Raw genomic sequence first — 21,792 nt, 5'->3', positions numbered from 1 at the left:
TATGAACAAATAGTCATTTGTTCGATCCTTATAATTGAAAATTAACCACTATCCTCAAGTCTCAAGTTCTACACATGGAACTCTTGAAGTTATTTTTTAAAAAAATAGCGACGAGCGAAAAAAGAGAAGACTTCACATGTCAACAAAAACATATCTTAAGTTTCACCAAATGATAAATCGTTAACCAGTCAAAAACTTAAAAGGCAATATACCAGAAAACAAGAAACACCAATATCTATAAATTGTGCACCATGCCTAAGTTTATTTACTACTATAGAATAAAGGTTCGATGATATTCATGAAAGTAGAAACAGATGTGTTCAACCCATTGCGTATTTCTGGGTCCATGATCTGGCAGTACTCTCATACTTCGGTCTATCCGTCTTGTACATGTGAGCAATCTCTGGCACTAAAGGATCATCTGGATTGGGATCAGTAAGCAAAGAGCAAATAGAAAGCAGCACCTGCAATCTCCCAGCATAATTGTCACCAAAATGTATATACATAAAGCAGATGCTTTAGAATTGAGCTAAGAAGAGCATGATATACTTTACCTTGGATACAGTAAGAGCAGGGCTCCATTGTTCCTTTAGGATATCAAGACAAATACTACCATTACTGTTGATGTTTGGGTGGAAAACCTTGGTTTTGAAAGAGACCTACAGTATTAAGAGTCAAAACAAAGTAAAGCAGGGTTTTGCAACAAATTAAGAATCGAGAAATACAAGGGAGATGGCATTTGCTGGTATTTACATGTAACAAGCAAAAACAATAGCACATAATTGTCCTTGGTTATTCCAATGATACACAAGGAAGCTGAGAATGGGTTCTTCTATATAGTGAAACGCGAGTATAAATCATTTAAGCAAGGACTACATAAAACACATCAAAGGCAAATAAAAGAATGGCAAACATCCATACTGAGATCCAACAAGAAAAAGAATTGAACGCCAATGGTTGTCTAGAGCCAAATCCATCCTGGTAGATGCAGGATTTTGCGTCTTTTGAACAACCCTAGGTTGCTTGAAAAACTCCATTTCTGTGTTACTTGGTTTAATAATATATTTTACCATCACAGCAAATATTGGAACATTAAGTTTTATCGGACCTAACATACAACAACAACAACACCAAATCAAGTGTGATCCAACTTGTGGAGTTCGGGAGGGTGATGTGTGCGCAGCATTGCCCTACCTTGTGGAGGTAGATAGATTATCTCCGATGAGACATCAGCTCATGTAAAACATATCAAATAACAAATATGTATAACAAATACATTGGAGTTCAGGTTTAATCTACTGGAAACTCTTGCAGTAAATAGTTGTACTCCACGGCAAGACAGAATTGCTAAGGTAAGGAATGTTAGAAATAGGAGCAAGAGAAATTTTACAAAACACACACAAAAAAAAAAAAAAACTTGGCAAGACTTCAAAACTACCTTTGGGGGCTTGAAAGGATAATCTGGAGGGAAATGGATAGATGCAAGGAAAACACCCCCAGAAAACGGACTGTCAGATGGACCCATTATGGTAGCTTGCCAATGGAACATATCCTGACCTACAGGGCCTGCAAGAAGCAAAACAATTTTCAGCCCAAAACAGCATCCAAATTGAAAGTAAACAATTTTCACAAATACCAACACAAGTGCAGACATGTCTTAACAAAATATTAACAGAACCAAAAGAATTGTCACCAGTTATTCAGTCAATCCTACCCCAAACCTCAACCAACATAAGGGGGAAAGGGAAACAAAGAAGAAGAGGACCAAATGAACAGTAAGTAATGACTACCCATCGGATGGTAGGGGAAAGAAATCATCAGATTGTTCCCAGCACATATCTGATGTGTCTCAAATATTTCCAACACAAATCCAAGCTGCAGATATGGGGAAGACGAGAGGGGATATCTATTGAGCATGGCTATAAAGAGACATTAAGCAAGAACAAGTCACACTCATATATACCTGCACTGCAGGAAGCAGGGGGGTCTTTCTGCAAGTCCTTCAATTCCTTCTGAATCCTCTTTGAAGCCATAACGAATTTGCGAGACTTATCACTGCAAAAAGAAATCCAAACCAATAATGCCAAAGGAAGGCCAAATAATCAAGAATTAGAATTTTTTCTTTAGTAAAAGATGATTACACTTCAAAAATAATTTCATAGAAGTTGTTACGGTATGCACTTTTTTTCAAGGTAAAAGCGTTGCATTAAGGAGAAGCGAACTGCAGCAATGCGTAGGAGTTGAAACTACATATACTACTAAAGAGAATATGTATTTTCCTCTCCGGTGCTGCTCCTGTAAGTGCAGAGGAGCAGGCAAGAACTATTACACTACATTGGTGAAACTCAGGCAAGAGAAAAGACAATGAAGTTCCAGACAATGTAAAACACTCTCCCCCTTCCTAAAGAAAGGTTTTTTACCATAATCAATGGCCTCAAAATATACAAAAACATTAATAACCCGCAGAAACCATCACATCCTAGTCTCTATCTAAGAGATAATGATCAGAATTTTAACTTGGAACAGGAAACCAAATAAATTAATATAACCATTAACACCAACAACAGGGACAACCATTACATCCCAGCTTTTATCACACAGATAATGATCAAGAAACATTCGCCTAGGATCTCACCAACCTTAAGTACAAAAACAGGAAAAAACAAATACACAAAAGAAGTGACGGAATTCAATATCCACTATATATATATATATACGTAAAAACTCCTACATAAACGAAACGGTGGGTTCGCCTTAACCCTACCTAACTCCGCCCCTGCAGTAACGCATACCAACCCAAAACAAGAATCCAATTTTTTCCAGGACTCCACAAACAAACAAAAAAGTCCCCTTTTCCTGTTTTGATGTTAAAGAAAGTGAAACCTTAAAAAATGAACCTTTTTTTAATTAAAAAATGATTCATCACAGCAGTTCCTCAAAATAAACAATCAACTTACTAGTACTACTAGTATCTATACAAAACTAAACAGAATCAGCTTTATAAATTCTCTTCTCATCACGCCTACATTAAAACAGAAACAGAGTACATCCACTACTTCTTTCACAATGAAAACAAAAAATCGGCAAACCACCATATAAATCCAGAAAAATTACAGCAAAAAGATAAACAAAAACATAACAAACAAACATGATCAATTTTGCAAAAAAAAAAAAAAGACAGAGAAATCGGTAGGGTTAAAAAATTCTTTAAGGGTTACGAACCTTTTTCTTTCGAGAGAAGAGAGTTTTTGATGGAGGCTGCAAACTAAAAATTTTTTACGACTAAATGAATATATAAGGAATTTTGACTCAAAAATAAGGTAGAAAATGGGTTTTGCTTAATAAGAAAATACTAATTATATTTGGCAAAGGAAGAGTCTCCTTTAGGCGGTGGACACCTCATGCCATGCACGTGCTAATACCATGCTTTTTTGCCTCTCTATTTATTTGTTTTTTCTAAATTAAAAATAATGACTTTGGTTTTTGTAAATTGTAATATTGGCATTATCTTTTTGTAGTTCTTTAAAGATATAATTTAATGTTTCGATTATTATATTGTTATTTTTTTTCATGTTTTTTTATATTGCATTTATTTGCGTATATTTTCAAACTATTTTTCGAATGTGTAAAATTTCTTGCTAGAGAACTTATTCCTTTTCCCACTCTTTTAACTTTCTGTGACTGACAGTTCCATATACAATCTTCATCTTTTACCCTTCTTCCATTGATGATGGAAAAGACAAATCTAAAAGAGCTTTGACATATTTTTGTCAAAAGTCTCACTTTTTGGTAAATTTGAAGGAATAAAATAACTTGAGCTAGTTAAAGAAGCTTACTCCAAATACAACAAAAAAGGTATACAAACAGAAACTGAGCTCAAAGCCATAAAAATAAATGGTGTCAAGTGCTTTGATGTTCACAACAATATTACATAATGTTCTAAAGGAGAGCAGAAAAGCCACCAACGGCATAAAAACTGTAAACATACATCTTCTTCAGTTCAACTCTCTTTTTTTTTCTTTCTTTTTTTATCAGTACAGACACGCCTCGCTCGCATTACAGTCATTCCCACACCTTCAAATCACAAACTAGAAATTAATGGAATAATACAATGACGTTGGTAAGACACCGCTCTGACGACATCAAGCAAACCTCTAAGCGGTCCACAACTATGGCTTTACTGTTACTAAATCTTCCCTGACCGGAACATAAACACACTTCATATCATTATAGAGACAAGTTAGAACTGGCACAGAACAGCACCAGTGCCCCGATGGCAGTGCGAGGCATAAGACGTTATAGCAACATCGGTTGCATATAGGACCTGCTGGTTGGTTAGTGGTGTGTATCAATGCACAAGCTCCAAATCCCACTACACAAAGATCACACTCTGGTTTTAGCCCTCTTCATCCCAAGACTAAGACTGTTGTGGAAGGGGGAAACAGAACCAGACATTTGAGAACCTTCTTCACGAAGAGTACCATTCAGCATTGCAAGTTCACGCAACTGCTGTTTTTTGTAGAAATCCTGTGACTCATCCTGCATTTGGAGGAAAATGAAGAAATAATAATGAATATCTCTCAACTTGGGAAAATGTGTGATAGTTAGTAGACAAACAATGACAACTTGCAATCTATATGTTGAATTTACCATAGGCTTGAGCAGATCTTCCAATATCTCACGTGCTTGCAATAGCCGGGCATCAATGATCTCCACTGGCAGTTCAGCTTCCACAATAACATGAAGAGGCTCATTCAGGTGCTCATATCCCGGTTTGCCTCTCATCATTTCTTCCTTCAAAATGACGAAGTAAAATATTATGTTAAATGTTAAGAAAGATGATTCCGGATGGAAAAATTGTACAATTACCACCTCGGCGTCACGGACTTGGAGTTTTCACTACACCTCCGTGCAACCCTTGACAACTTACTATTGTTTCAAGATCTCGTAAGCTCAAGTAAGCCTTTAGCGATGCAAAGAAAGACTTCGAAAGATTTGGGAAGTTTTGAGGATGGCTTTGTATTAGCTTGGAAGACTGCTTTACACTTGAGGAGGGATGCATTGCAAATGAATGACACCTCTGTTTATACTACTAAGGGGCTAAGTGCAATTTAAAATTACTTTACAAGTCCCTAAAATATTTACACTTTGTTCCCTCTCTAGAAAAATCTAGATAATCTAGGATATTCTAAAGCTTTCTTGAAATATCTAAAGGTGTTATAAAATTATCCGCAAGCCCCTCCTTAACTCTAGAATCTCTCACGCCTATCCGGATGTAAAATTTGACTGGGACATCAGACTATCCAATGCCACTAACAAGAGTTGCTGAAAATTCTAATGACGGAATCAAAACTTGACCTCCACCAAAAGAACTTTTGATACATCAACTTCGTACCAACCTATGGAGGTAAGGGCCCACCTTAATATCACAGATGAATCAACTAAACAAGCCAGAAAAGGGTAACTAATCTAAATTTAATAAGAACTTCAAAATGGACTGGAATAGAGATTATTCCATGGCCACTCAAATATTCCATCAGTTCATAATATTACCTTTACTGGATCTTTGATGCTTCCGCGTCCTCTTATCAGAACCCGGCATTCAGTAGTAGCTTCCACCCGCTTTAGAGAGTTCCCTCTAGGGCCCAGAAGTCGGCCCACGAAATTGTACTGCAAAGGTAACTAAAACACACATTCAACATGATGTAGAGAAGTCATGATAAGCAGAATGAGAAAATAGATAATAGTACATACACTAGGATATTGATCCACCGGTATATCAATTCTGAGTGTTCGCTTCACTATGAGGCCTGATGAGTTACTTTGAGTATTAAGCCAGTTCTGAGTCGACGGGGAGTGCATTAAACCTGATATCTGGATATGATAACCACAAAATCGGTTAAACAGAGAAATCCACACCTTGTGCCCTCTCTTTTGTACTACACTAAAGATAAACCCGGAAGCCTCCTTTTTGTGAGATGACTAACCCTGAACCTCCATATGATTCAGAACATTTAAGACATTCCAAATCCAAGACAACAAGAGGAATAAGAAAACACACAGTAGATCTACACACGTTGAAACAAAATAAAGACAATAATCTACTAATCACGAATGCAACATTAACAGAGATAAGATAGACATATACTACAAGAGGAATCAGAAAGCACACCCTTAAAAACATAACAGGATCTTGATGACTCTAATAAATTTGGAAACAACCAGCTTATGATTTTCAATCTCCAGTGTTTCAGAATGAATCAAAGCATCCATAAGTGAATCGAAAGTAAGGATACGCTCCTGTGGAGTCATAGACATCTAGCTCACATCGTAAAATAGTCTCGTGGACATCTAGATCGCATCCCGTATGTGTTAGCAGAATTCTGTGAAACAAGACCCTCACAATCTACTGAGTTAATTATTTGAATCAACAAAGAAGGAGATGCTTTTGTGGTGTCATACACATCTAGATCTCATCGGAAAGCTGGCTCCTAGTAACTAAAAGCAAAATTCTAAATCAGATGCTCAGCTAAACTATTTATCAACCTTGTTGTTGTTAGCTTCACCTACCTGTCACGAGACAAGTGGAGATTGAAGTTAAAACACTTAATAAGAAATCAAGTTAGCATGGAAATTAGAAACCTTTGTCAGAAAAGCTTTTCAAACATATAAAATCAGATCTAAAAGAGGTTATGTTAATAGTTAGTATCCATACTTCTGATTGAAATGGTGATGCCCATCTGTCCACATTAGCTCCTCCATTTGAAAACATTCCTCCTGAAGCCAGGGGGCTAGCATGTTCAAGCCCATTTTGATCTAACACTGATGCATTCCCCAACAGTGTAGTTACACGCAAAAGTTCTGCTTCAAAAAGGTCAATTTCCAAGAATAAGACGTACCAGTTAGCAGTGGTTAATAAATCAGTTAGCAGCCACCACAATATGGACAACAACACGATCCTTCATTGGTTAGTTATCTCACGGATTTATAGAAAAAAAATGAATTGTTAAAGCAATCAGTTAAATGTTATGGACAAAAGAGACTCCTAAGATGACCAATTTGTGGATGAATGGTTAAAACACGGGGAACAGTAGAGATGGGAAGCATAGGGCAGAAAATCTACGACGCAACGGTACAATTAGAGGGGCATTAATTCTGTCACTTTAAGGCACCTTTTTTTGCAGTTGAAGATGCCAAACTTCAATATCAAGGTATATACAATATTTTCTATAACAAATAAGAAACCCTGCCATTTAAGTGGTTTGGTGTGATGCTAGACAGCAACTAGGAGCAACACCGTTTTATTAAAAGAAGTCCCGAAGATGACAACCAAACGGAGGAAGGAGGAGAAGGTCTAACCTAATTGAAGGAGAGAAGAATTTAGGCAGACAACAGTAAAAAAAATCTCATAAATGTTAGGACTCTCCTAGGTTGTTGGTCATAATTAAAAAAAAAATTACTGCTTGAAGGTTAAACTTGTCTTTGGACATATCCTCCGCCATTTCCAAGATATATTTAGAAGATATATGAAAAGAAAAGAATTTCCTTATAGGTCTAACATGTCCTTGGCCATGCAATCCACCATTGCCAAACACATTTACAAGAGGAATATAACATGCCCAGTATAACCTCTTACTATGATATAGATATTCCCAGAGTGCAGGTCCACCGCTCAAACTTGAGCGTTATTACTAATCACACAACGATTCAACCTTCCCCTTCATACTAAACAGGCTTCACACAATGCACATCATGCTTCTTATACTTCGAGGATCAATTTCATGGTCCTCATCTTAATATTGTATACTACTAGTGTCGTGTTTCTTTCTATTCCAGATCCGTTACAGGCTACACTGCTAAATAGTACTTGAAAACTTCCCGGTACAGCCAAGAATATATGACAGGCTGATGGTGAAATAAGCTGGGATTTGCATTGAAAACTATAAGCAAATTTCCCACAATCTGGCCAAAAGATGATTTTAATAACACTTTCCATCTAAAACTTAGAGGCTCACAAATAATATGTGTGGTATCACAGTTTAAATTGTCAGTGAAGCATATTATAAATGTGAAGAAAAAACCTATAGGATACTTTGGGGGGTGGGGGTGGGAGGGTGTAACAAAAGGATAGTGAAGTTCTTTTTTATCTTTGAACTGGAATGGGACAATGGAGTGTTTATTTCCAACATATAGGAAATAAACATGGATTCAATACCATGACTCTCTATACCTCTTCTCTTTCTTGCCAGGGGGTGGTTACAACATTATTTATAAACAAATTTGTGACAAGCTTCCCAGTTAAGTAAAATGTAATTCCCTTGGTACCTATTACGACATGTAGGTCTATACACTCGGTAAGCGGACCACAGCTGACCATAGAAGAAGGAATTGTTTATTTTTATTTAGAAACTGCATAGGAGGAGGAAATTAGAGATACTAATACCCGTTTTATGGGACAAATATCTAGTTAAACATGAATAACAAAAAGACAATCATGGAATATACAAAAAGTGTTGGGAGTCGTCCAGAAAAAAGTGCTGACTGACTTAACATAGAAGATCCAAACTTGACCTAAACTTCCACCCAATTAGCAAAAACAGACGTATACAATGGATTTATCATCTTTGTTCAGATGAAAAGAATGTACTCATCAACTTAAAATATTTTTCACCTCATTCTCTAATCTTTGATTTCTCTCAGGTTGAGCAATAAAACAAACTTTTTGATATCAGAAGCACAAGTGGCTGAACTAATCAAAATTCAACTTCCTACTCACCCTGATTCAGCAATCGATAGCAATGAGGAAGGACGGGCACAAATGGGCCGAGTTTGTGGCGTTCTGCAAGTAACTCTGAGAGATACCTGTTAACACACATTGACAAATTAAATACTCGCAACAAATTATGGTATAGGTACACATAAGAAGAAAACCATCAGTATCTCTTTAAAAGATGGTTGTTCCAAGTTTGATAGTCCAATTAATTTAGTTTGTGCTATTGTCAATCTTCTGAAGATCGAGAAAAAACAATGCACATAGAGCAGCGAGATCTCCTATTTGGTCAATCACATAAGATGCACTAGAATAAGCAAAAATAAGCAGACAAGTTCACTTAAGATAGGAACAAAATGCAAATCGGAAGGACAGGGTTGCAGTATTTGGTCAGTGGCTGCAGCAAATTGAATCATTTACCAAAAGTTGCATCGACCACCACAAAGTAGTAGTGGGTGCAGTGGTACTCCACACCCGCCAACTCAAAATCCCGGATCCACTCTATCAATCAGCAAAGTAGGGAAAAAGGGATCATACAAAAAATGCTATTGCAAGGCCGAAGTGCTAGAGTCTTCTTGGGTTATAAATGCCCGAGTAATTCAAGCAAGAAAGTGAATCTTTTCTTTACAATTGCACCTCTCTTAATTTCTTATGAGAAGATTGGACCAAATTCTCTGAATGAAGGGGAAAAAATAATAACAATCAACATCTGATAGAAGCAAAGATACAAACTTCTCGACGCAACCAACCCAAAAAAGTATTTGAATTGAAAAAATGAACCGAATGAAGAAGAAACAGCAACAATCAACATCTGATAGAAGCAAAGAAACAAACTTTTCGAGAGCAACCAACCCAAAAAAGTATTTGAATTAAAAAAATGATCCAAAGGAAGAAGAAACAGCAAAAATCAACATTCGATAGAAGCAAAGAAACAAACTTTTCGACGCAACCAACCCAAAAAAAGTATTTGAATTGAAAAAATGATCCGAAGGAAAAAGAAACAGCAACAATCAACATCTGATAGAAGTAAATAAACAAACTTTTCGACGCAACCAACCCAAAAAAGTATTAGAATTGACAAAATGAACCGAAGAAGAAGAAACAGTAACAAGCAACTTCTGATAAGATCAAAGAAACCAACTTTTTGGAGGAACAAACCTGATCAAAGTATCCAAGGAATTCATAGAACCAATCCAGATTGTTTGAAATTGCGTTAAAGTATATTGAACCTTAAACTGATGCTTTTAACTAAGTAAGAAGCTAAACCAGATCTTTTCAGATAAATCAACTTATAAATCGTTGAACCAAAAAATGAAAATCAAGTCACAAATCACAACCACATAGTAAAATTAAAGCAACAAATTAAGGAACAAAAAAGCTGAAGATCGGACATATGCTTAGCCAATTTCAGCACGATCCACTGAATCAACAAAGACGAAGACTTCAAACAAAAAAATCAAAGTTGTTAGAGAAAAAGGAAAAACGCACTTCTCTTGCTCGGCGATGGCAGAGGAAGCAGAGCGAAGTCCGGCGATATGAGGAGACTGAGGAGCAGACGGAGATGGTGAGTAGGCCATGTATCTTCCGGAAGACATCTTCACCGGCGGCGACAGAATCCGATGACTGCCAGATTCACCTACTTTTCACTTTCCAAAAAGGAGTCCCTCTGTTTCTTCTTTTGGACTGGCAATGACCTGTTATTAGTAGATTTAATATAATCGTCGGTGGATAAGGGAATGAATTCGATATCCGCATTAAAATTCGATTAATTTAAATTAATTCAAAAAAAATTATATTAAGAATAAAGTTTCATCTAAATATCCTATAGTCTACATAGTAAATTATAATATGTAAAATAATCTAAAAACCTTAAATAATTATCTAAGCCATAAAATTTCGTGTGCATTCTTAAAGAATTAAATCCTTTTATTATATTTAAGATTTTGAGGTATTAATTTCTTCCATAATATACATTTGATTGAAGTAATGGTATTTTACAAAAAAATATAAAATCTATTATTTGTAAAATTAACATTAAAAAGATTATCGATTAATCAAATTATTTGACTTAAGTCGAGTATAATGACAACACTAAACTTGTTTTCTTCTCAATTCTCTATGATTTTAAAAATGTGTTTCTATATGCGAGCACAAAATAGTTTCACTTTTTTAATAGATGAATGATAAAGTTTTAATTTTTAAAAAATATATAAAATTTTTCATTATTGATTTATATACCTACTTGATATTCAATAATCTTCACATAAATGAGATATCAGATCTATATCACTCGTCATGTTATATTGTATTTAACAAAATAAATATATTGTGACACATTAAATTTATATCACTTGTCATGTTATAATTATATTTATTGCCAAGTATATTATATTTAAAAATTAATCAAAAGAACCTCTAAGAAATTGATGATTTGCAATTTAATCATACAAATTTAGTATAAAATATGAAAGTAAATATATTATATATGAATTACCATGTAGATAGTTCTCTATTTTGAGATATTTTCCTCAGTAATTTATTGTTCAAAATTTATTAATATAACTAATTCAAATTTATCCGAAAAAAAAAAAAAGACAACATGGAAAAAGTTAACAACTTTTTACTGTATCACCAAAGACCATCCTTGTGCTTCACACCTTAAATTAGTGGATTTTGTGGTAGGTGGCTAATAATTTCTTTTTTTGTTTGTTTGATATTTTTGTTTATTTTTATATTATATAAAATTTATGTAACAAAATGTATTCTTTAGTATAATATTTTATCTAAATTTAAAGTTAAAATATTTAATTAAGAACTAAAATAATTTATTTTTAACTGTAATTTCTTTGAATTCTGTCAAAAGAGACTATAGCTCAGCTAAAACTTTAAGATTAACACTAATGAATTTTTTTAAAATTATTTTATAATTATAATATTTGAATAAACTGATGAATATTTTCGATTAATTGCATGAAGTATTTAATTTTTTCAATTATATGTCCTTTGAAACATATCATGAATAATTGTGTTAAATTATTCGCTATCAAAATATCATACTAGTTTTATATTATTACTCAAATATAATCTAAAAAACCCACTTTTAATTCATTACAAATTAAATATACTTAATCAAATATCACAATGACTAAAATTATGAATAATTGAGGGAATAAAAGTAGAATTATCTCTAATAGTACTCTTAAATGGATGAGATTGGACTTTCTCCACGTATTTAGGAAGTTGATTGAACCTTTTTATTTTAATATTTCTTATATTCTTTAAATTGCTTTTTTGAATAGATGGGCAAGCTACTTATTTTATTTTATATCTAATCCCCAATCACATCAATTAATCTCCAGAAAAAGTGGGAAATAAGAAGTATTATTTGTTCAAACTTTTGAATTAAATTTAAAATTATTGAAAATGTTGTCTTGCTCAAAAGTCATAATTGTACAGTTTTGACAATTATTTGATAGGTACTAATATTTTGTTATATGTATTTTTCAATTAATAGACCAAATAAATAAATAATATAAAAGATATCATTTTGATGAACACTTTGACTTATGCTTGTGAAAAAATAAAATATTGTTAAAAAAGTAAATATATGCCAGTACACACAAACATGTACAATAAATATTTCTACGATTAATTCCTTCACAATTATTAGATGAAAAAAATATCAAAGATTAATTTCCACCATTTATATTATTATTTCTATAAAATATATGAATTGTTTCTTTATAACAAAAGAATTATAATTACGGTAAATCAATGGATCTTAAATGTTATACACCAAAATAATTTATTAAAGTTGAACACTTCTAGCTCTTGATCATTGTTATAACACAAAATATGTAACTCGTTTAAATTTAAACCTTGAAATTCCCGTTTAGATGATTTTTTTTTTCTGTTTAAAAGAGGGCTCACCTATTTCTCATGAGGCAGTTTCAACAAAAATAACTACTAGCGACCATGTGTTAATTACCAAAAATGCTCAATTTCGACAGTATAAAGGACTATTTTAGACCATTCTCAAACTTAAAGGACTAGTCTATCATTTTCTAAACAGGGTTGGCATGAAACGACAATATTGTGTGTCGTTTTGTTCGTCTTCTACACAAGCAAAAAAAATATTCAGAGAAGTAAACGGAGCAAACAAGCAGAAGAGTAATGGCGGAAACAATACCCTTCAAAAATCTTCATAGCAGAGAGTACCAGGGACACAAGAAGAAGGTTTCTCTCTCTAAAACTATTCCTTCACTTCATTGTTAACAATACAACCCTAATTTTGCTTTTCCTTTTTATGAACTCTCTGATTAGATGAATTGACTATGTGATACTTTATCTTCTCTGTTTTTTTAAAAAAAATTAAAGGTGCATTCGGTGGCATGGAACTGCAGTGGCACGAAATTAGCTTCAGGTTCTGTGGATCAAACAGCTCGTATTTGGCAAATTGAGCCTCATGGTCATGTAAGCTTCATGAGCTCATCTTTTTTGTTTTCAGTTAAGTTTTAATGCTGAAAAAAGGATAGCTTTTTGTTATTGCTCTGATTTTTAAATGTTCTACTGAAGTGGTGGGAAACTGGGTGTTGTAAATAAACTGAAAAAAGGATAGCTTTTTATGATATATGCATGAACTTAGGCACCTGAGATTTTCTCTAGAGTTAAGAAGCTGGTCTCTCACTTTAGTTGTTTCTGCCAAAGTCTAGTTCTATGTGGTATGAGTTAAGGAACCTATGATAGTAATGCCTGTTGCAGTTAGGTTTAAATTTTGTTGTTACTTATCAAAGGTGGGGTAAAGTAAGCGTAACCTCACTTGTGGGAGGTCATACGAATTCGATGTTATAGATACACAGAGAGGTTTGAATTGGGAGAATGGGTAAAAAGATGCAGAAATGCTCCAGAGTTGTACAGGATGGTAAAATATCGCATGTCCCAGCTCAACGCACTTGGTGTGGAGTTATAGAAAAGCTGGAAAGGTAGCAAAGGAACATTTGGGATGCGGCGGATGGGACAAAGAAGTTTCACCTAGTGGGACGGGAGACCGTGACATCTCCTAAACAGTGGTGAGGACTTGGGGTTAAAGACTTGAAGGTTTTTAACAAAGTCCTCTTGGATAAATGGCTTTGGAGATTCGAGATGGAGGAAGAAGCTTTATGGGAGGGGTGATAGCGGACAAATATGGAGTTATGGAAGGAAGATGGAGAACAAATGTGGTTACCTTCCGAGTTTGGCATGTAGAAGAATATAATGAAGGGGTGGGAAGCCTTTAACAAAAACATTTTCTTTTAAGTTTGGGGTTGGGAGGAGACTAGTTTTTGGGGGTCAAAAGTGGTGCAGTGATTTGGTTAAAGAATGATTTCTTGGTGTTGTATAGCATTTCTGGGCAAAGGGAGCTGTCTGTTCAGCAAATTAGGGGGTGGGACCTTCTGGGATTTCCGAAATTGGGAGATGACCGATCTTCAAAGCTTTCTAGTTTTATACCATAAGCAATGCAAACCAGTAGATAGACCTGATGCTTTGAGTTGGGAGTTGGTGAATAAAAAAGTGTTCTCTATTAAGTCCTATAAAAGCTTCCTGTTAGGGTGGAAGTTAGTTTTCTGTATGACTCGGTATGGACACCTAAGGTGCTGAAGAAGGTGTATTTCTTCTTGTGGTTAGCTACTAAAGGGGTGATATTGACGGTGAAGAATCTTAGGGAATGAAAGGTGGTGGGCATAAGTTGTTGTTTCTTGTGTCAAGAGGCAGGAGAGGACATGATCAATATTTTGCTACATTGCAAAACATCTCGAGGTTATGGTAGGATATCTTTAGATGGTTTGATATTTCTTGGGCAATCCCAAATGTCTGTTGAAGTGTTGATGTTCAGTTGGAAGAGTGGAGTTAGGATAAGAAGACACAAGGTGTGAATGTTACTCCTCTTGCAGTAATGTGGGTCATTTGGAAAGAGAGAAATAGGAGAGCTATTGAAAGGGTGGAGAATTGGAGATTAGCTTTGCTCAATTGAGGAGTAGTCTCCGATCCCTTATTTTCTTTTGGTGTAATTTTTGTTTGTATAGAGGATTGAGGTGTCTTTTGGAGAACCATGTTTGGTAGGTTTCTCCTTTTGTGGTATACTCCTTTTATATGACCAAGATAGCCTTGTTATTATCAATTAAATCTTTTACTTGGTCATAGACCAGATAAATTTTTACTTTGTTAGTAGATCGAGTGCTCCATAACTCTATATCATTTGTCATTTCTCTTTATCAAGGCTATAAACATACTTTTATCTTGTTTCATAGTCGCAAAAATCCCAAGTTCCTCAACTTTGGAATTTGCATGAAGATTGAATGATATTTTGCTTCTGTTGCTCTGTATCAATACTATAAATGTACTTTTATCTTGTTTCATAGTCACAGATCCCAAGTTCCTCAACTTTGGAACTTGCATGAAGATTGTAGTATATTTTGCCTTTGCTTGCAAAAACCTGAACAATTAATAGCTTGCCACCATAAAACTACACTAAAATGATTGCGCCCTATCTATGTTTTCAATATTCTAGTCTTTTCTCATTCTTGAGAGGTGGAGTATAGAACCTCTTATGTCTGCATACACTCCAAGTCTCTGATAGCTCTTTTGCAGGGAAAGGTAAAAGATGTTGAATTAAAGGGTCACACCGACAGTGTGGACCAGTTATGTTGGGATCCAAAACATGCAGAATTGATAGCTACAGCATCTGGTGACAAGACAGTTCGATTATGGGATGCCCGTAGTAAGTTTATATTATTTTGCACCAGCAATAAGCTGCCAAAGTACTGTATGAAATAATGAGTTGGAATTTAAAGAATGTAATGCTATAAGAGCCTATGTCTATTGGTTACTTGAGGACTTGCACTATATTTATTCCCATAAAGTAATCATCCGAGAACAATATTACTCCTGTTTCAAAAATAATTGGAGGGGTCTAGCGTAAGTGGGTCAAACCTGTTAATTTCCGGTCTCAATTCATACATCAGTTTCTTATGTCTAGAACAATCTTATATAGTTAGAAACTGGAAAAAAGAAAACTATAAATTACACATTCTAATATGAAAATATTTTTGGTCAAAGAAAAGGTTATTTGACTGCTTAGAAGTATGTCATGTAAAGTGGAACCCAGGGGGGTTGGGTATGAGTTAGGTAACTCTACATGCACTTTCTTCTTTATAACTACTAATCAAAAACTCTACGTACACTTTCACAGCCTAGTTTCCCGTCAATTTCCAGGAAGTTGAAGATATTCATATGTTTTTATTTATTGGTCAGGGTGTTGCAGATGCTAAAACATTTTGGTCTCCATTTGGCAGGTGGGAAATGCTCACAGCAAGTTGAACTCAGTGGGGAAAATATCAATATCACTTACAAGCCTGATGGGACACATATAGCTGTTGGGAACAGGGTACTCATTATTTCTGTCATTTATTAATTCCTAAAATAAGCACTTCTATATTCTATTATCTTAGCTGCTTATAGATATGTATGTAGTCAAAATGAGTGCAGACAAAAACAGAAATGTATCTTAGCTTCATCTCTTTCTATTGCATGTATTTTCTATCATTCATATTTATGATGGTGAGTTTTATTGGTGATATTCTGTGGAGTTCCGTACTATCTGCTTATCATGGAGATTAATTTGGTGCATATTCTTATTCAGTTTTTTTATGGTACAGGATGATGAGCTAACAATCTTGGATGTTCGCAAGTTTAAGCCTATTCATAAGCGCAAGTTTAATTATGAGGTAGTCTCTTCCCCAGCTAAGTTTACGGTGATTCATAAGCCCATGTAGTAGTTATCAAAAGTTATGTAAACTTGACTTGTGCTGTACTGGGTTTAAGCCTACTGCATTTGGTCCGTCTCTTTCTCTTACTGCTGGCCCTTGCTTTTGTGATGCTAGTGTTCCAATGTGAATCAAGTTTCTCAGATGTGTTGCTGCAAGTTTTGACCTTTATCTGTTGGACATTCTGAGAAAGGACTTGAAATCACAGAACACCAGTTCTTCCTCTTGGCTTGATCTTTCTTCCCTCCAAGGGTGTAGAGACAATTACATGTTAATGCAGAAAATTCATGTGTAATGCATATATTTCTCCTAACTTGATTTTCTTGTGGTATGAGTAAATAACCATTTCCTCTTAAACTTAGAGATGCTCTTGAAGTATGGGTGAATGCTTCTGCTTCTCAGGACAAGTCTTTAACTCTAATTTGCCAAAGCTCTTCATATCTATTCAATTCATCCGTATTCTTGATCGTGCATGTAACCGGCCTCTTGTTTCTGGAATTAGTTGCAAAGAGTTCACCTGTTAAAGAAAAGTAATTAGTTGCTCAATGCATTGAGTCATATTCCTACTGGGGCATTCAGCATGATGGGTTCCATACTGTTAACACTTTTGAACTCTCCCAAGTTCCCATGGTTACACTTTTGCTTCATCAGGTAAATGAGATTGCATGGAACACGGGTGGCGATATGTTCTTTCTTACAACTGGAAATGGTGAGTACAAATTAGTGAGTTGGCTTTGCTGGCATTCAGTAAGAAAAGGCTTGAATTTCCAATATGAACTTTTCTCAGTGTCAAAGTTTTCGTGTTTGTCATATAGGAACTGTGGAAGTCTTAGCTTATCCGTCTCTACAAGCTGTTAACACGCTTAATGCTCACACTGCTGGTTGTTACTGCATTGCAATTGATCCACTAGGAAGGTGAGCTTGATATTTTGCTGCAAGTATAATTCCTTTGTGCTATGGTTTAAATGAGACTTACAGAGGCCTCAGACAGCTCAAGAATATGGACATTCCTTTCTAGTAATGGGAAAATTCTTTGGCACTAGTTCCAAGTAGCTAGTACCTTGTGGCACTATGATGTCAATAAGGCTTCTGGCACAGGACCATGCATATGGTCACTCTATGATGTCATTATGAGTTTTGTTGAAGGACCATTCATAGATTCTCTCAGACCATGAGTGGGGGTTTTGATCTGAACTAATTATACCTTATTTTGATTCAATATTACACAAGATATTTTGCTGTTGGAAGTGCTGATTCATTGGTCAGCCTTTGGAGCATCAAGGAGATGCTATGTCTTCGAACATTTACAAAACTTGAGTAAGTTCTCAAGTATGTTTTCGTCCATCTTATAATTTATACGAGTGTCCTGGGTTAGGTAGCTGATCTTTAATTTTTTCTTTTTGCTACTCAGGTGGCCAGTTCGGACAATAAGTTTCAATCACACAGGAGACTACATTGCCTCTGCTAGTGAAGATTTGTTTATTGATATTGTATGTTGTCAAGAACCTGTATACTCTTCTTCTACATAGAAAATCTCTTCAACCTTTCAATAACTTAGCCATTAGTCTCTTCTACATAGAAAATCTCTTTAACCTTTCGATAACTCAGCCATTATTTTGCACAGGCTAATGTCCAATCTGGACGGTCAGTTCACCAAATTCCATGTCGTGCTGCCATGAACAGTGTTGAATGGAATCCAAAACACAACTTGCTTGCCTTTGCCGGGGATGATAAGAACAAATACCAGGCTGATGAAGGTGTCTTTCTGACCTAAGAAAGAACTCTTTACGAGTTCCAAGGCCTAATATTTTTCTTTTCTATGTAGGTGTGTTTCGCATATTTGGCTTTGAGAGCGCATAGAGCCCTGATGAAAGGTTATAAAAGAGGCCTGAAAAAGATCTTGTATAATTTATGATGAAGAAAGCAAAATTTTCAGATGAACAACTTGTTTACATTGATTTTGTAACATTTATTACATGTCATTTTTGAAAAATGCTGAAAGAGACGTTAGAACATGGGCAGTGTTTCCCAAATCTGCAAACTTCAAAAGTGCTGGCTGTTAAAACTCTAGATCTCTGCTCTTCCGCTCATGCAGTGGGCAGAGCAGTGAGCCTGATAGCTGAGTCGAGACACCGCAATGGTGAGCAAGTTTCCAATATTGATGTCATTGCAGCATGATTGAGATGGAGGTGTAAAGAAATTGTGTGTAGGCATCATTGGCTAGCACCCTGAAAGGAGCTTGGAGCAATGGTAGAGTTTTCATGTGATGCTTGAGCTGTGGTGCCCGTCCCTTGGGGTGTGTGTGTTCCTTTTCCAGATCCCTGCCTGAATATTGAATGTTCTGTGCACTGGACTGTCCATTTTTCTCTGCTGGTGGACAACTCTTCTCCTGTTGCCTTTGGGTTCTTTTTCCGGCCAGACGGCTCTATGTGGGAAACATCAGGTTTGAGACTGTATATTCCCTGAAATAGAAACAAAGTTGAAGAATGAAATGAGCTCACAAATTGTGCTTACTGAAGAAGGTGACAAAATCAATCTGAGAATAATCATTTACCATTTTCATTCATGTACGAATGCCTCGACTTGGATGTCTGCAAGTTCTTTGAAGCAAAGAACAACTCTTTCCAGATTCCAAATTTGCTGATTTGTGTAAGAAGAGAGATTGAAGACGAAGTACATCAAGCGCAAAGGACGAGCCTGGAAGCAGGGAAGAGCAATCCTGTAAAACAAATGAGACAGATAGTTACAGCATACTGAGATAACCAAGTTAATGGCTTCCATTTGATCTCCACACTAGAGCTCTTCATCTTCTTCCCAATCTGTGGCTCTTTCGACAGATCAAAACTCGCTCCTTTCATCCTCAACTCCGAAATGCACCTTGTCAGTGCTCTACCATCCCCCTTCTCCCTCTGCAACTGCCTCGATACCTTCCAAAACCTGTAAAGTTTCACCTGCACCAAAAACACAATACAAAACGAAGTACAAACTGATAGAATCGAAGGAATCCACCATTTTTGACACATAACCTTACCATCAAGGTGGTCCTCAGAAACAGAGGTGAACAGAATCGTAAAAAACAGAGCATGAAATATAAAGAAAAAACAACAGATCTGAAATATTTCTCTCCTAATACTGTCCATTCGTGCCTCTTTGGCCGCAATTCTGCGGCCAGAGAGATCCTCTTCTCTCTGCCAAAGCTTGAGAAGCAACAGATGCCCTGGACTTTTTGAGATTTCCATCAATGGATGGTTTTGAATCGCAGTTATAGTAGTAATACCCGAAGAAAGTTTAAGCTGATGCTCTTCATCAACCGGAATTTCAACGATAACATGACAATCCTTTGATTCCGCCATTAATGAAAATTGAAATGAAAGAACAGCTAAACAAAAATACTAACAATAACAAAAGAAATTAGTGAGCTTTAGACGAAATTGCGGTTAACTTAAGAGTAGATTGTGATAGCTTTTGATATCCGAAATAGAGGGGATAACCAGATATTTAAACTAGCGTTTTGCAACGGTCACTTTTTTGTGTTCTCCATTGCTGCCAACCCCAACGGTCGGATCATGGAATGACTATACAATAATCTACTATCACATGTAATCTCCCTACGTCGTTTTACTTATTCAATATTGATTTAACACACCTTTAAATAATAATGAATAAATAACAAATAGTATACACGTAAAAGTAAACGGATGAAAAATTATATTAATTTCCTACTCTAGATGTATTTTGATAAACAACTTTTATGTATGTTATAACTGTTATCTTTTCTTGTTACAAAAGAAAGCAAGGTTAGATTCGTCTTTTTTGATTAATAGTCAATAATCAACTAATATCTAGTTCATAAGTTTTAATTATTTTGCTCGCAACACCCATCTATAGACATATTTATTCATTATAAAATATTGCTAATTCATTAAAAAAGTAAAATAATTATTCAAAATATAAATTATAAACTATTTTCCAAATTTATAATATATTTTCAAGTTAAATTTAAATTTCTTTTTTTTTTATAATCAGACGAGTTCTATTGATTCACAATTTTGAGCACATAGATATTGCAACTTGGTGGAGAATTGAAAAGCAAAAAGGCTAATGGGAAATCTTTTTGGTGATATATTCTGATGTTTATGTTAATGCGCATCGAATTTAAAACTTAGGATAAAAGTTTCAAAAAATGGCAAATATATAATATAAAATTATTTATCCAACAAGTGGCAAATGTCTATATTTGGAAATGATAAAAATACTCTATACATACACGTGGCATGCATCATAGTTCTTGTGGCTTTCATCCACCTTGGATCCAACTCATCATATTTGTGCCAAGTGTATTCTATGCTTTAGTTACTTCACTAGAGATACATACACGCAATAAATAAAAAAAATCACGTAGCTTTAGAAATTTTTTTATATCTTAAGAGAGCTATAAATGTATATTAATTACGTATGCCAAGACGCAAAATTAAGTGCATTGGTCAAATTTATTCCTTAACTCTTCTTCTTGATTCGAAGGATTAGCGTGAGCAAAAAATATTGTAAGCATTACATTAATTTTATTTAATTCATAGTTATATGTATTACGTGTGTTTAATAAAATCATCATATGAATAACATTGTGCGACACGTTTTAACTAATGTATGAGTATATAACTTATAATTGAAGAGACTTTAATTTAAAATCACAATGTATGACATTTGATTTTTTTAAAATTATTTTGACTTAAATAAAAATAACTTTTGTGTAACGTCTAAATATTACAAAAATATTTAAAATATCTTTTTTCTATCTTAAAAACATAATCCACCTGTCCCTATTTACTTGTCCATATTTCCTCTTTTAAATATCTCTATTTACTTGTTCATTTTGATAAATTAAGAAAAAATAAATTTTTTTCCTATTATATCCTCATTTAAACTTTTTAAAAATTTCATACTTTTTTTGAGACCATATTTAATAAAAATAAAATTGTAATTTCACTATATTAATTATTTTATCTTAATATATATTCTTTTATAGAGCGAACAACTAAACAGAAATATAAAATAAGCCAACTAATGGTAATACCCCTGTTGTCTCCAAATAAGCCAACTAATAGTAATGCCCCTGGCCCACCTTAACTAACATCTTAGATATCATTGTCATATTTAACACACCAAAGATTAAGGGTATTTGTGATACTAAATAACAAAAAAAAGTAATTGAGAAATTAG

At 34.8% G+C, this 21,792-nt stretch overlaps 4 protein-coding genes across 7 annotated transcripts; 1 reads left to right on the top strand and 3 right to left on the bottom strand.

Moving 5' to 3' along the window:
• Positions 1–139: 139 nt before the first annotated feature.
• On the bottom strand, positions 140–3,503 carry LOC101264951 (ubiquitin-conjugating enzyme E2 28). Its single transcript, XM_004243957.4, has 5 exons — positions 3,223–3,503; positions 1,964–2,055; positions 1,439–1,566; positions 555–659; positions 140–464 (listed from the first exon to the last, which is right to left on the bottom strand). Exons 2-5 carry the CDS (start codon positions 2,031–2,033, stop codon positions 321–323), a joined length of 447 nt encoding a protein of 148 aa, XP_004244005.1. The 5' UTR covers positions 2,034–2,055; positions 3,223–3,503; the 3' UTR covers positions 140–320.
• Positions 3,504–3,871: 368 nt separating this feature from the next.
• LOC101265255 (KH domain-containing protein At5g56140) lies at positions 3,872–10,521 on the bottom strand. Of its 4 annotated transcripts, none has more exons than XM_010325925.4 (8): positions 10,259–10,514; positions 8,777–8,862; positions 6,716–6,861; positions 6,547–6,570; positions 5,755–5,874; positions 5,554–5,682; positions 4,651–4,794; positions 3,872–4,539 (listed from the first exon to the last, which is right to left on the bottom strand). In XM_010325925.4, the coding sequence occupies exons 1-8, from the start codon at positions 10,363–10,365 to the stop codon at positions 4,384–4,386; spliced, it is 912 nt and encodes a 303-aa protein (XP_010324227.1). In that variant the 5' UTR covers positions 10,366–10,514; the 3' UTR covers positions 3,872–4,383. The 4 variants fall into 4 exon arrangements, with proteins under 4 accessions (XP_010324227.1, XP_004244006.1, XP_010324228.1 ...); XM_004243958.5 differs by having other exon boundaries at positions 5,554–5,670; XM_010325926.4 differs by lacking the exon at positions 6,547–6,570 and having other exon boundaries at positions 5,554–5,670; positions 10,259–10,521.
• Positions 10,522–12,826: 2,305 nt separating this feature from the next.
• Positions 12,827–18,587, top strand: LOC101265940 (THO complex subunit 3). Its single transcript, XM_004243961.5, has 11 exons — positions 12,827–13,006; positions 13,148–13,243; positions 15,398–15,527; positions 16,102–16,193; positions 16,465–16,533; positions 17,224–17,281; positions 17,388–17,487; positions 17,803–17,889; positions 17,984–18,062; positions 18,197–18,329; positions 18,398–18,587. The coding sequence occupies exons 1-11, from the start codon at positions 12,944–12,946 to the stop codon at positions 18,430–18,432; spliced, it is 942 nt and encodes a 313-aa protein (XP_004244009.1). The 5' UTR covers positions 12,827–12,943; the 3' UTR covers positions 18,433–18,587.
• On the bottom strand, positions 18,502–20,302 carry LOC101266240 (uncharacterized). Its single transcript, XM_004243962.5, has 2 exons — positions 19,127–20,302; positions 18,502–19,034 (listed from the first exon to the last, which is right to left on the bottom strand). The coding sequence occupies exon 1, from the start codon at positions 19,923–19,925 to the stop codon at positions 19,251–19,253; it is 675 nt and encodes a 224-aa protein (XP_004244010.1). The 5' UTR covers positions 19,926–20,302; the 3' UTR covers positions 18,502–19,034; positions 19,127–19,250.
• Positions 20,303–21,792: the final 1,490 nt, after the last annotated feature.

Source organism: Solanum lycopersicum, chromosome 7 (genome assembly GCF_036512215.1).
Source record: "Solanum lycopersicum chromosome 7, SLM_r2.1".
Lineage (NCBI taxonomy): Eukaryota > Viridiplantae > Streptophyta > Magnoliopsida > Solanales > Solanaceae > Solanum > Solanum lycopersicum.
The sequence above is the reverse complement of the archived record's forward strand: the minus strand, read 5'-3'. Positions and strand labels throughout refer to the sequence as shown.